General features: G+C 37.6%; 1 protein-coding gene and 1 long non-coding RNA gene across 4 annotated transcripts; one reads left to right on the top strand and one right to left on the bottom strand.

The window, feature by feature from the left end:
* Nucleotides 1-320: 320 nt before the first annotated feature.
* LOC307150577 (uncharacterized protein) lies at nt 321-13,872 on the bottom strand. Its single transcript, XM_079857928.1, has 3 exons — nt 13,851-13,872; nt 7,413-7,802; nt 321-1,023 (listed from the first exon to the last, which is right to left on the bottom strand). The coding sequence occupies exons 2-3, from the start codon at nt 7,761-7,763 to the stop codon at nt 874-876; spliced, it is 501 nt and encodes a 166-aa protein (XP_079714054.1). The 5' UTR covers nt 7,764-7,802; nt 13,851-13,872; the 3' UTR covers nt 321-873.
* On the top strand, nt 8,872-12,986 carry LOC307150564. 3 transcript variants are annotated; one of them, XR_013819752.1, is made up of 5 exons: nt 8,872-8,946; nt 9,925-9,997; nt 10,102-10,250; nt 10,385-10,487; nt 12,125-12,986. It is a non-coding gene; the product is annotated as an uncharacterized lncRNA (long non-coding RNA). The 3 variants fall into 3 exon arrangements; XR_013819753.1 differs by lacking the exon at nt 12,125-12,986 and adding an exon at nt 10,671-10,695 and having other exon boundaries at nt 8,885-8,946; XR_013819754.1 differs by lacking the exon at nt 12,125-12,986 and having other exon boundaries at nt 8,885-8,946; nt 10,385-10,612.
* Nucleotides 13,873-18,700: the final 4,828 nt, after the last annotated feature.

Genomic DNA, 18,700 nt, shown 5'->3' on the forward strand with positions numbered 1-18,700 from the left:
ACTTGTAACATAAAAAAAAGTAATCTGAATGCGTTATGCATGTTACTTGTAATGCGTTACCCCCAACACTGATCATTTCAGATGAGATTGAAAAAACGTATCGCTAGGTTTTCTCAGAGGAGGGCTATGATAGAAATGTGCATGTCCATCTTGAACATAATCAGAATTATCAGCTAATAAGGGTAAATCTCCATACTCTGGTGCACTGGAGGGAACATCTGAGTGGTTTCCACAGTTGTACCTTGACAGGCTGTAGAAAATTCTGATGGAATCACGTCCTCATGTTCTGATATCAAAGATACGCGAAGTGCAACTTGTATGAAGTTGTATGAAGCCTTTGCAATATTTTGCATTTATTTTTTTTGTAAATATTTTATAGTTTTGACATGATTTGATACAATTGCATTGATTAGTTTGTTAAATTCACATACTTTATCTGTTTGATTATTGTCTTATATTTAATACAGTATATCTTCAGTTTAAACTAACCGCATGCTGTCCACTCAAGTGGACATCTGAAGATCTCTTTGAAAAATTTGTAAAAAAAATCAAATAAAAATCAATTCTTGTTTTTCATGCCCTAAGAGCAATAAAAACACATAGGAAAAAAATCCTGACTGAGGTTATCATAATTCATGCATGAAAGGGTTAATACTATCAATGACTAGAGAATTCATAAAGAAGATATTAATAAGATTCATAAAACAGAATAATTAATTAATTAATTAATTAATTAATTAATTAAAAGGCACCAATCAAAAGATACATTGAATATATTTGAAGGCAAATAATTTCACATAGGCCTACACCACTTGTGATTTGTAATTTCTTTGGCAAAATCATGAATAGCTGCATGTGAAGCAGAATACAGCATTAAAAAACGCTGTTATTGTGCAGTGAGAGGAGGATGATCAGTATGTAGACTGTGATGCCGAGACCGAGAGCGACATGGTTCAGGATCAATGCCGTTCTGGAGGACTTGGTCGCTAAATCTTGCTGTCCAGCCATGTTAGCATTTTGAGTCTGCAAAAAAACAATCAAACTGTCAATGCGTGTTTTATTTCACACTAAAAATCGCATGTCATATTGTAATGGTCATCAGCTGGCCACCAGAGGGCACTCCACATCAGACTATCCTGTTTCACTCACAGACTACATCTCCCATAATTCTCTGCCTGGACTCATCAGCACTCATTATTACTTTCACCTGTGTCTCATTATCTTCTTTAGCTCACCCCATATAAGCCTGGTTCACCCCATCACTCTCTGCGAAGTTTTGTATGTTGTTACACGGCATTTCTGAGAGTTTCCACTGTTGTCGATGTTCCTGGTTCTTGATATCTGCCTGTGTTCTGGTTTTCCCGTTCCTGTCTTACCCTTTGGATTTGTTTGTTTGTTTGTATGTATGGACTGCCTGCCTGTGTATGACCCTTGCTTGGATTTTGGATTACTCTAATAAACTGCATTTGGGATCCTCAACCTTATTGTCTCGCAGCAGTTCGTAACACATATCATAGATCATTGCTTTTAATGACTCCAAATGCAAATCCAAAGTTATCCAGAGCTGTAACCCTAATTATGCTGTAATTTCTGGTGTAAAAGGAGAATCCAGCTGTCTGATGAGATGACTATGACATCTGGATAATGAAAATAATGAATACATTTTGTGTTTGTGGTAGGGCAGCCACTGATCAGATGCGCACTGCAAACACAACAGGACAGATAATCACCATATTTATAATGAAACCATCATATTTAAAATAAATATATGAAGATTTCAGATGAAAAAGCCTCTAAGTGCCATCTGAAATTTTCTTCTAAAATGAGCATTTTATTCAAGCTCATATGTTTAAGTATAGTAATTTTACTTTAATGACAATTAATAGGTAATTTTCATTGCCATTAAAGTGAAATAACTGAACATAAATATACAAGCTTGATAAAAATTCTAGAAGAAAATTTCAGATGGCACTTAGAGGCTTTTGCATCTAAAGTCTTCATATATATATATATATATATATATATATATATATATATATATATATGATACTGTCATATAATAAGATATGATTCAATGTTACAACTGTAAATCTATAATTATTATGGGATCTCATTCAATGCTTTCAGAATCTTTACTTTTTTATTGTATTTTTAAAATATATTTTTATATTAACATATTTTAATGACAGTATATTTATTGAACAAAAATGAATTATTTTATCAAAATAAACAGAAAAAGGTACAAACTTGGCTAAAGTGATTGTTTTTAACAAGTATTAATTTAGACATTATTAAAAAGCACATTTTTTTCTGTGTAAACCTGCGTTACTGCATACTTTAATAATTTAGCCCCGGGAACGGGTTTCGTAACCCATCCCTGATGACATCATTGCAGGAAATTAAAAGTTTAATTTGCAATATGACCGTCTGGTTTCCCAGCATTCGGTTAGTCATTAATGTAATTAAAGTTTATGCAAATATCACTGCATCACAACATGTACACAAAGATCAACTCGATAAAACCTTTTGTCATCACATTCTATAAAGTGTTAAATTGTGTAAAAGTGCATTATCTCAAGCTATATATGTATATAGGCTATATATTAAACTTTCTGTCAGACAAAGAAAGTCTTCAAAGGGATCATTCACCCAATAATTTTGTCATCATTTACTCACTCTCATGTTGTTCCAAACCTGTATAATTCCTTCAGTTGAACACAAAAGAAGATATTTTGAAGAATGTTGGGGATCAGACAGTTAACGGCACCCATTGACTTCCATCCATAGAATATAGTATTTTTTTTCCCCATATTATGGAAGTCAATGGGTGCCGTCAACTGTCTGATTCCCAACTTTCTTCAAAATATCTTCTTTGGAACAACATGATTAACATGAGAGAGTAAATGATGACAGAATTTTTGGGTGAACTATCCCTTTTATTTGCAACACCCTTGACATGGTTTTTATCCATTTGTAAATATATTCAGATAGTGTTTATCCTTGTCACGTTTTAGGTTTGTTCATATCATGTTTCCATGTCTGTCATGTGATTCCCTGTTTGTCATGTGATCCTGCCATGTGTCTTGTCATTGGTTAATTGTCTGATCATTGTTCACAGGTGTCCCTTTACTTGTCATTAGTCTGTGTATTTAAACCCTCATGTTTGCCATGTGTTTTTGTCAAGTATTGTTTCCTGTAAACCACTGTTGTGAGTCCTGTTCATGTTCATGTCTTGTTTTGAGTTTTCATGCCATGCCACGCCATGCCATGCCATAGGGATGGGGAAATGAAGCCTCATGAATCACTGAGGCTTTCCCCTGACTGTTCCGGGAAAAGATTCAAAGCTTCGAGAGTGTCGAGAACAGCGCCGAGAACAGCGCCATCTGGTGCTTATTTAAAATAAAGCAGCCAGAAGCCTGTGTTAGAAGCTCTGGCAGATGAAGCAACCACAACACACTCCATAGTTTCAGTGTTATGTGTACAAATAAAAGCCTTACATGTTTGTGTTTGATTTGTTCATTAAATAAATTAATTTTCCCATTAAAGTGTGACAATAAAATATAATAGCTTATATGATTCAATACGATTTAATGTAGGCCTACTCTCTTTCTCTCTCTCTTTCTACACACACACACAATGAATAAGGACAGTCTGATAGGATCATCTGTTATTAAATGTCAATATCAATAATTGTAAATATCAACCAGACTGAGGCAACAATGACTCGTTAAATACGATCTGAAGTTCGAGCCTTCTGACACCCAAAGCGAAACGCGCACGTGACTGGACAGAAAGTGAGGCTTCATTTGTCATCGATCACGTGACTCTAGTAAACCAATACACGCCTCGATACGGGGCTTCACTACAAATTGTGTCGCTTATGTGATACGCGCATCGAAGCTTCAGTGTCATATGTAACATCACTACCATGCCATGCCATGTTTTTGTTTCATGTTTGGTTTTGTTTATAATAAACTGCACTTGGGTTCTCATTTACACTTGCCTCCAGTGGATCACCTTTACAGAATACTTGACCTCCAACAATGAACCCAGCGGCTGCCCTCCTAAACCTACGCCAGGGAAATCTTTCCCTGGAAATGTATGTGGAGAAATTTTGTGGACTGTGTTGCCAGGTAAAATTTAATGATGTGGCTCTTGAGGACATTTTTCGGTTTAGGCTGAACGATCCGGTGTGGTCCCAATTGCCAGGGGGAAAACAATTTTTTTCCCTGGCCCAGTATATTGACTATGCCCTTTTATTAAGTGGCTCAACTTTTACTGTGGGTTTGGCGGACAAGGAGCCCCGCAACCCTACAGTACCTGCCAAGCCTGTCTCTCTTCACGTCATGTCTGCTGCTGAGCCTGTTCACGTCACGTCTGCCGAGCCAGAGACGGTTCACGTCACGTCTGCCGAGCCAGAGACGCTCACGTCACGTCTGCCGAGCCAGAGACGGTTCACGTCACGTCTGCCGAGCCAGAGACGCTCACGTCACGTCTGCCGAGCCAGAGACGCTCATGTCACGTCTGCCGAGCCAGAGACGGTTCATGTCACTTCTGCCGAGCCAGAGACGGTTCATGTCACGTCTGCCGAGCCAGAGACGCTCACGTCACGTCTGCCGAGCCAGAGACGCTCATGTCACGTCTGCCGAGCCAGAGACGGTTCATGTCACTTCTGCCGAGCCAGAGACGGTTCATGTCACGTCTGCCGAGCCAGAGACGCTCATGTCACGTCTGCCGAGCCAGAGACGGTTCACGTCACGTCTGCCGAGCCAGAGACGCTCACGTCACGTCTGCCGAGCCAGAGACGGTTCATGTCACTTCTGCCGAGCCAGAGACGGTTCATGTCACTTCTGCCGAGCCAGAGACGCTCACGTCACGTCTGCCGAGCCAGAGACGGTTCATGTCACTTCTGCCGAGCCAGAGACGGTTCATGTCACTTCTGCCGAGCCAGAGACGCTCACGTCACGTCTGCCGAGCCAGAGACGGTTCATGTCACTTCTGCCGAGCCAGAGACGGTTCATGTCACTTCTGCCGAGCCAGAGACGGTTCATGTCACTTCTGCCGAGCCAGAGACGCTCACGTCACTTCTGCCGAGCCAGAGACGGTTCATGTCACTTCTGCCGAGCCAGAGACGGTTCATGTCACTTCTGCCGAGCCAGAGACGCTCACGTCACGTCTGCCGAGCCAGAGACGGTTCATGTCACTTCTGCCGAGCCAGAGACGGTTCACGTCACTTCTGCCGAGCCAGAGACGGTTCACGTCACTTCTGCTGAGACTTTTCACGTCATTTCTGTTCCTAAGCTTGTATCCATTCCAGGCCATTACCCCATAGCTTCCCCCAAGAACATTTTGGGAGGGGGGGCAGTGGGTCCCTTGATAGCGCTGCCATGGTCCCCTGAACTGTCAGGTCCACCCTGGCCTCCTGCACAGCCTGCTCCGCCCAGGTCCGCCCACGCCATGCCACCAGGGCCGGCCCGCCGCAAAGGTGGAATAGGCAAATGCTAGGGGCGCTACTCAGCCATAGGGGCGCTAAAATGAGTGAATGACTGAATTATTTTATTATTATTTTTAATTTTTTTACTAATACTATTTTAAAACCATATTTGAAATACTACCAAATAAAGCAAAAAAAAAACTCTAGCACAAAAACGTAACTAAGGGTGTATTCACACCAGGAAAGTCCGATAGTTCACTTGCTTTGGTCCGGACCAAATAAAATGTTTTGTTCGCTTTCACACTGCTCTTTTTGCAAGTGAACCAACATTTGTAAACAAAACCACAGTGTGCTAAGGTCATCCATTCATTGGACAGGAATTCTCAAGCAGGGAAAAGCAGGAAGTGCACAAACAGGCTCAGCATGGAGATATTTCGTAATGCAATATTTGTTCTTTTATTTTGGTGTTATTCTCTACTAACGCAATATTAAGAAACTAATGAGCATCATATGATACAATGTTATCTATACGATGTTGTAATTAGGATTTTGAGAAGACGACGATGTGTTGCAAGACGGTTCCGGCGGAGAGAACATGCTTTTAAACCATTTAAGCGCGATAAGACAAAAGAGAACGCTCTGTCTATGAATGTCCTGATGCACACACGACGCGCAGAAAGACACGCAACAGTATCGCGTGCACAGACAGCGCGCCAGAATTCTCTTTCGCGCTTGAATGAACAATAACCATTATGCCAAAATGTCCGTTTTGTTCAGTATGCTCATAAGAGCAGTCAAATAAAAAGGCGCAGTTTTCTGCAATTGGGTCGGTTCATGTTCACACCATAAACGAACCGTACCAGAGTTCGTTTGGAACCGTACCGAGACCACCTCTTCAGCTGGGTCTCGGTTCGGTTGTTTGGTCCGCACCCGAGTTCGATTGCTGTATTCACACCTCCCCAAATCCGCACCAAGGGGGGAAACAAACTTGAGTTCGATTCAATCGAACCAAACAAGGCAGATGTGAATAGGCTACACAGTCCCCCGACTCTGGTCCGGCGCATTAATCTTCCCCCGCCCAGCGAGTGCTTGAAGTGCGTCAGAAACAGAACGAGCGCGATCAGTTGTTGGTAATTTGTTGTGTAGCGTCGCCTTTCGCCGCATTGCGTCTGTTTGACGGTGTCTTGTCATTGGTTAATTGTCTGATCATTGTTCACAGGTGACCCTTGTCTAGTCATTAGTCTGTGTATTTAAACCAGGGGTGGGGAACGTTGATCCTGGAGGGCCATTGTCCTGCAGAGTTTAGCTCCAACCCTAATCAAACACACCTGAAGCTAATCAATGTCTTCAGGATTACTGAAGTTGCAGGCAGCCAAATGTTTTTTTCAGGGTTGGAGCTAAACTCTGCAGGACAATGGCCCTCCAGGATCAACGTTCCCCACCCCTGATTTAAACCCTCATGTTTGCCATGTGTCTTTGTCAAGTATTGTTTCCTGTAAACCACTGTTGTGAGTCCTGTTCATGTTCATGTTCATGTTCATGTTCATGTCTTGTTTTGAGTTTTCATGCCACGCCACGCCATGTTTTTGTTTCATGTTTGGTTTTGTTTATAATAAACTGCACTTGGGTTCTCATTTACACTTGCCTCCAGTGGATCACCTTTACAATCCTAATGCATTTAAGTCAATATATTACAGTCTACTGTAAAAAAAAAAAAAAAAAAAAAAAAAAAACAGCATTTTAAATGTTAAGCTATTAAAACATCATCCTGGATTTTGGGGGTATATTTACAGGATTTTATTGGTAACTTTAGTTGAGAAATTTAATTTCACATAACTGTCAAATGCTTTACAGTATTATACTGTAATCAATTTGACAGCAATTTCCTTTTTTAAAGGACTTTATTGGCAACTTTTTTGCCTGCAAATTCTACAGTACATTTTTTAGTGATATATATGAAGTGAGAGCGAATACTTACAGAGATAGAGTAGATGATGGCAGCGATTCCCAGTGGGAGACAACAACACACCAGAGTAAAGATGGAGTACCACAAGTAATCTGGCACATTAACGGGCGCTGGTGTGGAGATCATGAACACAGTGGGCTGAACCGTGACCCCGGTGTGAACTGGACCTTGTGGATATAGAGGCATGCCTGGCACAGGCGGACCCATCCTGGGCTGTGATGGATCCTTCTCATCTGGAGCGCCACTGAATGAGGGGTTTATTGTCCCGATTGTCGGTCCTTGACTGTACATGTCTTCTCTTGTACTCGTGATCTCTTTGGTTTCGTGCTTCTTGCTGGTGAATCTGCCGTCTTGTGTTTTCATGAACCTCGTCCTCTGATGGTGATGGAGATATATAGGACTCTAATGGGAGGTGGTTTACAGCTTATTAGAGGAGGTTCAGTCAGTGGAGATTCTGTGTAATAATTCTTTCATCTTTACTGAACATTACAGTAATAACTGCTTGATCAAGCTTAAAAATGTTTTAACTTTAATCGAGAAAAGTATAGCTAAACATGCACCTTTAATTAAAGTGAGGAGAAAAGATTTCGTTGATTTTCTTTGACTTTTGTTGTTGATGTCCAAAATCATGTCTTAACAAACTACATGATTTTGACAAAAAAAAAACAAGTGAAATAGGAATAGTATGTGGTACTGACAAATGCTTAGTAGTTCACTTACACAAGAGTTCTAGTAACTAAAAAAGAACTGTAGTGAGTACTTGATAATTTACTTTAAATAAAATATAATTGTTGCCGTTGTTGTGTTTTGCAGGCTGAATGTTGAAGTCTGTGTGACTCAAGTATGATCAATTGCAAGATTGTCACACACATAGATAGATTATATAAACCCAATTAAAAGTTTCACAGGTTGTTTGGGACATAAGTGTTAGCAACAAAATTATAAAAGATCATTAATGGACATGAAATATAGTTATGTTATACATCATATATATATATATATATATATATACACACATACACACATATATATACACAGTATATTACTTCTCTTCCTTTGAAACCGAATAACTAATTTCTTGTTGCAATCGCTGCATCAGTGGATCAATGTGAAGAGAATTACAATAGTGTAAATGAAGTTCCAAGTGCCCAACCAAAGGGAACACTAAAACATTTTAGGAAAATCAACATCAATTTATGAAGTCAGTTTATGTGATGTTCTCTCAAATTTTATTGTATTAAAATTTCAACATTCAACACTGTAAAAAATCCAACTCGCAAATTGTTTACTCACCTTAAGATTATAAGTTGAGTGGGCAAATGTTTGAGCGCAATGTTGAGTTAACTTATAAAAACTATTTAACTGCATGTTTACTACTATTTGTCCAATGAACACAAAAAAATAAGTTGAGAAAACTTAATGTTTTGATTTCTGCGCTGGAACGTTTAACTTCCCACCATCGCGCATGTGCAGTCTGTCTCTATGTACGTTACACGGGGTTTCCTCCTTCAACCACGCTATCGAAGGGACTGGATTCATCTCTGAGGTAAGTTTTATTTTGCTTTTATGAATGAAAATAAGCTACATTAATTGCAGACATATGTTGGTAAAATATAGTATTATGTTAAAAGATATTTTCTGTGGAGACGATAAGTGTCTATTGTTAGAGATTATCCGCGTAGCACATGGCTAACGTACTTAACTATTGACACCTAGACTAACGTTAAAGTGAGGAAACATGCTTGAATGAGAAAAGACAAGAACGTGCACTAAGTTTAAAATGTTATGCGCAGTAAGTCGTTAAAAAAGACTCAAATCTGGTGCTTGCGCTGATTGAGACAGAAGAGAGCTGTTTATCTCAGACAGAATGTGAGTGTGAATTCAGTTATCTTTCACGGCTTATTGCTAATTAATAGTGAAATACACACAATTATTTAAAAAAACCCACTGTGTGTGTAGTATTCATGTAAATACAGTCGGCTATGTCTTAAGTGAACAAACAATGTTGTAAAATCCAGATGTTTCAGTATTAAATCTGTGCAATAACGTTAGCTCTTAAAGTGACAGTAGTCTATTCAATTTAAATTCAATTTCAAGTTTATTTGTTATATAGGCCTATATACAAATGTCAGTGACAATTTGTACATGCTTAGGTTGAGGCTCAGGCATTCTACAGTAGTGCAATATAATATAATACAATTTAGAGGGGAAAAAAATATAGGCCTATATATGCAAAACAAATGTTATGTTAAAAATACGCATGTTTGCTTTGTATATTAAATAATGTTTAAAGTGAAAATATGTTATCTGCCGCTGTCAGTGTCCTTCCTGTTAATCAACGAAAGACAAAATCGCTCACTGCTCTTTAATAACTTTTGTATTTTTAAGGAAAAAATGAATTAATTTTTTTTCACATTTGATTATTCCATTTCTGTAGTATTTTTACTATATGTAAATTAACCTACTGTAACTGTTTTTTTTAGTTTAATATGAATCTTTGTTATGTTGTATTTGTCCCTTTTAGACTAAAGAACATCAGTACAGCAACAAGAACCTCTGATGTGCTAAAACAGTGGCCTTTGTTTTTGAAAGATCAGGTGAGTTTATCATTTTTAGTTAGTAGAACTGAATTAACGTGTAGGCCTACACTTAATTCTTACTGTTTTAACAATGTTTTTTTTTTTTTTTTTTTTTTTTTCAGGGTCTGTGCTGAGTATTACAGGTTTACACAAACTAATCAGAAGAGCACCTTTTTCTCTTAGTTAGATGAATACACATCTAATTGTACAAAACAAGTGGTGGAGCGTATACGATGAGATGAAGATCCTCCTAGACCAACTTAATCATCAGGTAATTATTTTGCATGTGGTCATATCTCTCTGGTTAAAGGCTGAATTTTGCCATCTCCTTTTCAAGGTAATTCCCATGCTTCTCTTTGGATATAACATGCATAGCTTGTTCCATATTTGTTTTCTGTCTTTCAGACACAGAAACTACAATGTGCTTGGTCAAAGAAAGGCTACAACTCTCAGAGCTCTACCTTTGTTTATGAGGGAAAAGTCAGGAAACATCCTGAAGACTTGCCTGGTAAGAAGATGTGTGTCACCAGCATATACACTCACACTTGATATAATTTCACCTGTTCACCAGATCCCCATGACGTTGTGCCACGTGTAACTATATTAAAGGAATAGTTCACCCAAAAATGAAAATTAGCCCATGATTTACTCACCCTGAAGTCATTAGGTGTATATGGCATTCTTCTATCAGACAAATACATTTGGAGTTATATTAAAGGAGACATATCATGCTTTTAAATCGTTCCTTTTAACATATAAATCATACATTTGTAGTCTATATAAAGCAGAACTGCAATGCTTGGGTCTGAATTCCTTATTATTATAGCTCCACAGGCCCCTTTTCTACCCCTTTTCTGATGTGCGTCTGCAGCAACTCGTTTTGGTGCGGTCTCTTTAAATACAATTGAGACACTTCATACCCCCCCCGCCCCCTCTCCAGTTTGCAGAGGTTCAACTCCACCCCGTTCGGCCATTTTTGTAGTTTGATAGCAGAGATACGATTATAGCGGCACAGAAACTTTTTATTCACACGTTATTAACAAAATGTCAACAACGGAAGACTTGTCCAGCCAGCCTTACATGTTCGAGCCAGAGTCGGAGCCGGAGCGAGATGAAAATGAAGACGACGAACCTGCAGAACAACGTCTTCATATGGATGTATCGCAATGGTGTGTTACTGTATTTACACATGAAACTTTGGTCTTCCGACCTTTTACCACCGTGTCGATTTATTTTGATTAATATGTGCGAGGGAGAGAGAGCAAGACAGCGTCTAGTTTGGAGACGGTGTCTTGTTTACACTTTCGCCTGGCTCCGAAGAGAGAGAGAGAGCGTGCGCGCGACCGGGTCTCTCTCTCTCTGCTCGTTCTTTCAGTTAAACATGCGCCCTGTCCACAGTCTATGGCCCTGTCACAAGCGCGGCAGTTCATCTACATTAGACGGTGTAATGAAGCGTGTGGGTTACTACAGCCAACAACCGAACATTTTAACTTACCCTCTCGTAACTTCTGCATCTTTTAGCTTGGACTACAAAATTGCAGCGAGAAATAATAATGGCGGATTGCTGGAAGTGTTGGGCTGGAAGTCAATGTCCTTATTTGGCAGTTCCGCTGCAAATACTGTGACGTAATAGTTCACAAAACGTCATAGAGAACAGAAAAATCTGAACAGGTTGAAAAATAAGGCCAAAACAGAATATAAAGATATCAACGAAGCACCTGAAGAGAATAATTTCAACTTTTCTGTACTTTTAAACACTCCAAATATACAACAAAATGCATTTAAGGGCTAAAAAAGTGGATTTAGCATGATATGTCCCCTTTAAAACGATTCCTGGCTCTTCCAAGCTTTATAAGGGCAGTGATATAGTGGCAGACTTGAGGGTGAGTAAATCATGGGCTAATTTTCATTTTTGGGTAAACTATCCCTTTAATACTGATATGGCATCTAACAGCACAGGTGCAGGAAATTGGGAGATGTATTCTGTTTATCAGTTTTAGTTCTATGGCTGAATTTGAACAAGCTTAAAAACATGACCACCTTTACTTTTCAAGTGAAGGTACATGAGCACATGTTTAGGGTCACTCTGTGGTGTAACGTAATTCAAAATAAAAAAAAGTTATGTCAATTTATTTTCTACTGCAGGACACAGAGCCAGAAGACATTCACAAGGGGAGAAGATGAGGATCTTAACTATCATTGAAGATGATGTTGCAACTGTTCCACTCCAACCCAATTATAAGGTGCCTCTCTGTAGTACTATAAGAGCAGATTGGGCTAGATAATGTGCAAGAACTTTGCCACAGCTGTTACTCTCATCTTTGGCTTGATTTATGCCCTCAATTTGAACTATCCTAAACAATTAAAATACATAAAATACACTTTTGACTAAATTAAAAAATGTTTATTGGTCTTGACTTAAAGTGCTCAGCAAGAGTCCAGTCCTTCAAAAATGTATTGTTCAAGTAGCTGCAATCCATATGGATAATTGTAAGATTGAGCATTTATTTGTTCCAGTTTGTACTCTTATTTAGTGCATAGTCTTTTTATGGCTTCATTTCTTCTCTAGAACATAAAGATATAAATGTAAACCATGTTTTATATAAATGTAACACATATGATTTAATCCATGTCTTCTGAATACAATCGGATATCAAGATTTAAAAAGAATTGTTAGTTTATTGTTTCTTCCAAAACTGTATTACTTCAGAAAATACAAATTACAGCTGCATGTCTTTGTGTCCTATGAGTTTGAGACAGAAAAAAGTAAATAATTATGATTTTGGGGTAATATATTCCTTTGAATAAAAAAAGAAAATTCTTGTCATGATGACAGCTAATTGAAATGACATTTTTATTTGCCTTCAACATGCTTCTGAATAAATGTTTTGTTAACATTGACTCACTGTTTTCAGTTTTTGACTTGGGCAAAGTTATTGTAGTTTCCAGTCTTAACATATTATTACTTAGTACCAATTTCCTTTAGGATTTTTTTGTTCACTCAACTTCAGACATTGAGACAATTTTTTTTGAATTGGCTCAACTTAAAAAGGTTTGTTAAAAAATAGTTGCACCTCTCCAGAAAACTAACAATCTTAAGTTAACCCAATAAAAAAAAAATTGTAAGACTTACAACTTAATTTCAGTCAGTCTAACTGTTATTTACAAAAGTTGAGTAAACAAGAAAAAGCTGAAGGAAATTAGTACTAAGATTTTTTTTTGTTGTACTGGCTTAAAATTTTTTACAGTGAAGATGACTTTGGGAAATGAGTGAATGCAAACAGAAAAATAACTGCAGAAGTGGAGGAAATGAGTGAAAAGTCCATTAAGATTTTCCCCACCTCAAAAACCACACTCAAACCAGTCAATTAATCTTAACTTGGGTTTTCTTAGTAAACAAAGCATAGTATGTGATAGTACAGATTACTAGATTTGTACAATTAAGTTAAGAAATTGTTATGTTAACTAAAAAGTGTTAGTTAGAATCACTGTTGGATTTGACAGTGTAGTGTTAGTTTAGAATCATTAAAATCAATTGTAGTTTTTATTAATATTTTTATATTTTTCATTTTAAATTGAATTAATGTTTTAGTAATTTTGTTGTCTGTTGTTGTCATTTTTATTCATTTTTTAAAAAGTATATAGATAAACACAACTTAAATTCAATTTATAATATATATATAGTATTTATAGTACAAATTAAAATATTTTTAAAATTAAATGATTTCATAAAAATGAAATAAAATAAGTTTAAGTTTTTTTATATTGTATTTTGTTTCAGTTAACATTTATTTTATTAGGCTATTTTATTCAAGGAAAAAAATATTTTTTAAGGATGTTCACATAAAAGTCATTAAAAGTCATTACTCACCCTCAACCTGTATGAGTCTCTTTGTTCTGTTGAACACGGAAGGAGATATTTTGAAGAAATGTTGGAAATCAGACACCCATGACTTCAAGACTTCTAGTTATTCTTGTCTTGCAACAGTCTCCTGTCATCCGACAGTCTTAAATATTGACATCAACTCACAGGAAGAATGTGTGTATAGGCTATGCCTGGCAAAGTTGCAGATGCAAACGGGGTAATTTTGGGGGGGGGGGGGGGGGTGTTTTTACGACTCAAGGGCACGATGTAAGATCCACCAATCAGAGAGGTTCCCGAATCCCAATCGATTTTTTTTTATTGGTTAAAGTTATGAAGGACGGCAATTCTCGTGGCTCCTCTGTAAATAATCTTTCTTTTTAACAATTAAAGTTCCCCTGTAGTTAATCATTTTATCCCTTAAAACTCATCTTTCATCACCAAAATTACATATTTAAACGTTTTTTTTTTTCCTTGAAATTTTTTAATGCCTTAAAGCTACACTGTGTAACTTTTTAAGTTGATTCTTAGCAAAAAAACACTTTGTTCCTTTAAAAGTATGTGTGCTCATTCATGTGTAATCACTTCCACCAACTAATAAAGTATTCTCGTAAGTGTAAAATCTGCCATTTAGAATACATACGAGCGAGTCATTCGAATGGCGGCAGCCATGTTGCGCCTCCATCTTGAAAATACATTCGCCAAAGAGGGACATACTGGAAATTCAAGCTTCGTCTTTCGCGTTTTACACTCAGTGGCACCATGACGAATGCGAGGGGGAGATTACTCGCGACTGCCGGCAGATTTGAAAGATTGCTGAAGATGGAGGATCACGCCTATTTTCGAGGACATGTAGCAGAGTCGCCAAGGAAGCGAAAGAGAGAATTAAAACGTCAACGCGACAGGCAAATCAGCAAGACCAAAGTCAATATTGGAGTAACTTTTCCCAGATGGAAAGAGCTCATGAGGAGCAAAGATTTTAAAACGGACGCCGAGGTTGCCTGCTTTCTTCTCGACAGGTAATTCAGCCTATTTGTGTAAATTCAAAGTTTTATAGTTGCTTGTCTAACCATAGCATGGTTGTGCATAACGCCAGAACGACCTCTAGTATAACTTGCGTTGCTTTTCCTCGCGTCAATGGTGAAAAAGTATTGTTTACCTTGTAACATAAATCTGTGCAGCGACGGATCACAGGTGATGAATAGTTCTAACCTCATCACTTGAAGGAACACTCATGGACAAAGTCGAACTGGAAGTCATGTTAATCTTGGAATAATACAGCCACCGTATGAGTTAAAACGCCCTTGGAATTGTAAGGAACAGAAAATAATATTCACTGGGTAGTCTTATACAATTTCACCGCTAGATAGGGGAAAATATCATACATTGTAGCTTTAAAATAGCTTGAATGTAACTCTACACCCTTGACTAATTTAGTATGCATGGTTCTACGAATATGCAAATGAGCCCCGCCTCCACTCACTCCCTCAGCTCAGAGATCCACTCGTTGACGAACACATGTTGATCTGATTGGTTACCTGGTAGTTTGTGACGTCAGAAAAAACACCAGCGATTTCAAATCACGACTGTTTTTGGTTCACTGCAGTTTTAAGGAGAAAATATTTAGCAATGGTGGTGTTGACTTCTGAATTTCATTGTCTTAAAGCATATTAAAAATTTGCATTGACTGCAATGATTTTGAAAATACTTGTTGATGCAATAAGATCCAGACAGACAAGCAATGATAATGTCAAAGATCACATTTAAATAAGGAATTTAAATTATAGAGACAAACAAATTAATCAAGTAATTAATAGTTTACAATATAATCCAGAGTGTTGTATCTAACAGATGAAGATTGTGAAAATCAGATTATAGAGAAAGAAAGACCCAACAGAAGTAAGATATTTGCAGAATTAAAGGAGAGGTAGAAGAGAAGAAGCAGAAGTGAAGAGCAATGAATATACAGGAAACTTATATCCTCCTAAACATATATGTTTTGGTCTGATAAGAAAACGTTTGAAACATATAGCCCCTCAAGATCACTTAGATCAGCAGGAAAATTCCAACTGGTACAACCCAGTGCCCGTAACAAGCAGGGAGAGGCAGCCTTTAGCTGCTATGCGGTCCGTCTCTGGAACCGTCTTCCTATAGACATTAAGACCTCTCCCACTATCTCCATTTTTAAATCCAGACTAAAAACAAAGCTCTTCTATGATGCCTTCCACTAACCCTCCTTTGTACCTGTGGTCTGTAAGCTCTTATGTTTTTATCTGTGCTGTGTTTTTTTTTTTTTTTTTTTTTTTTTATTATTTATTTTGCTTTTCTGTGTATTATGTTCCCTGTGAAGTAATTGTTATTTACTTGTTACTTAATTGTTATGATTATGTAAAACACATTGGGCTACCGTTCTGTGTATGAAGGAAGTAAAATAATGTCAAATGTTTTTGAAACAAAAAGCCTGTTGAATTGCACTACTTGAAACAAAATAGGCATTGCATTAACCATGCTTGCATTTTAATGCATTGTATTTTTAGGGCTTGCATTTTTATGGGCTGAAATTCAACATGGTTGAATATTTAAGCTGTGAATATTTCAGTTAAAAACATTTCAAACACATTTTCATTATTAAAAATTCAATAATCCATATTCACCTTTCATATTTCACTTCCAAAATATTCAAACTGTTTAAAAATACAACCTATAATATTCAACAGGCAATTTTCGGTCCATTTTATTTCGCTTTGCAAATTCGCTTCCACAAATTCAGTGGTTCAAATTCGACAGTAAATTCAACGGAACTGCAGGAAAAGCAGTAGATTACCGAGATACTAACCATCTGCTGTTAGTCAATCTCACCAGCAGGAGGTGCAAAAGCGCGTGTTGTTGACGAAGACAGAGCAATAGTTAGAGCAAGCCATTCATTCATAAAATGAAAATGATTATCTGTGTCAGTATATATGCGGAAAAGATGATAAAGACACAAAAGCTGTGTTTATGTTTCATTCAATAACTTCATTGTTACTTTCCCTGTGTAGCCTACATGTCATCAGCTTTCTCTACATGAACAGGATTATAATCAGTTTCCCTCAATACCTCACACTCGAGGATTCCCCTTCTGTCGGGAAAAACGCTTAACGTAGTTTATGGACTAATACAGAGATATAAAAGACCAAACTCGCACCTTATTGGGGATGTAGGCTGTAGGCTACTATATAGGCTAGATGGACTAAGAATATGAACGTAACGCGCAAAGTTTCATGCAGAGCGTTTCGTGATATACTGGCATAAAATCAACACTTTTTTACTACAACACTCAATACGAACACTTTCTCTTCTCTTTTCTCTTCTCTTCTCTTCTCTTCTCTCTCTCTCTCTCTCTCTCTCTCTCTCTCTCTCTACAGTATATATATATATATATATATATATATATATATATATATATATATATATATATATATATATATATATAGTATAGTATAGTAGGCTATGCGTACGTGTATTGCATTAGCTTAAACTGGGAAGAGTCATAGCACTTGCATATTGTTGTCCTCCTATTGTTAGTTTAACTGTAAATCGCTTTGGATAAAAGCGTCTGCTAAATAAATGACTAAATGTAGCCTAATAAATGTAAAATTGGCTTGACATTGGACATTCGCACATTTAGGGACCGTCTCAAAAGTTGCATACAACATTGGCACACACGTTTCTAACTTCAATACCAAACTTTAATTTATTTGAATAAATATCAAAAATCCAAAGGGCGCGCATTATGCCTGACACTACATGAACACTTTACAGTTGGTTTTATGACTGTACGTCGTTCTATTCAAATGCTATTGAAGTTAGAAACGTGTATACCAAAGTAGTATACACTTTAGAGACGGTCCCTAAATGTGCGAATGTCCAACGTCAAGCCAACTTTATGCCAGTCTATCACTGGGAAATGCTCAGCATTAAGCTTTGCGCGTTATTCTGAGTCAATCTGCTTGCCTGCGAGTTTGGTCTTTTATATCACTGTAATTAGTCCATTAAGCTATACGTTAAGCGTTTTATATGTCCAGCTGGGGAATCCTTAAGTATTGAGGGAAACCCTAATAGCTTGCATGCAGCACATCGCCACAATATAAAGTTAAGGCAACTAAACAACCAAGAGAAATATATGTCAACCTCAAAAATGTAATATTGGATCTGTATATCCGCATCGGGGAATAACATTATAATCTTGTTCACGGTAGAGAAAGATGCTTGTAGGCTACACAGGGAAAGTAACCGTGAATACACTGAATTTAACATAAAACCGCCGTCATAATAATCACAAATACACTTGCATTGCTGTTAAATGAGTTTTATGAATGAATGGCTTGCCCTAACTGTTGCTCTGTCTTCGTCAACAACACGCGCTTTTGCACCTCCTGCTGGTGAGGTTGACTAACAGCAGATGGAGAGTATCTCGGTAATCTACTGCTTTTCCTGCAGTTCCGTTGAATTTACTGTCGAATGGGCTTTATGCACAGCTGCACTACTTCCTGAACTTCAGGCAGGTCCTTTGTTTCCTGTCTGCCATTATTGGACAAAATGATTAATCCAGGTGTGCCTGACCACCTGGATTAATCAGTTTGTCCAATAATGGCAGACAGGAAACAAAGGACCTACCTGAAGTTCAGGAAGTAGTGCAGCTGTGCATAAAGCCCATTTGAACCACTGAATTTGTGGAAGCGAATTTGCAAAGCGAAATAAAATGGACCGAATATTGCCTGTTGAATATTATAGGTTGTATTTTTAAACAGTTTGAATATTTTGGAAGTGAAACATGAAAGGTGAATATGGATTATTGAATTTTTAATAATGAAAATGTG

The sequence above is a fragment of the Squalius cephalus genome (genome assembly GCF_949319135.1).
Source record: "Squalius cephalus genome assembly, chromosome: 22".
NCBI classification, from domain to species: domain Eukaryota; kingdom Metazoa; phylum Chordata; class Actinopteri; order Cypriniformes; family Leuciscidae; genus Squalius; species Squalius cephalus.

Excerpts from the sequence above, each read along its gene's own strand:
- LOC307150577 (XM_079857928.1), bottom strand. The coding sequence starts at position 7,763 with ATGAAAACACAAGACGGCAGATTCACCAGCAAGAAGCACGAAACCAAA. Across the intron at positions 1,024-7,412 it reads CCATCATCTACTCTATCTCT|ACTCAAAATGCTAACATGGC; the intron begins GTAAGTATTCGC and ends GTTTTTTTGCAG.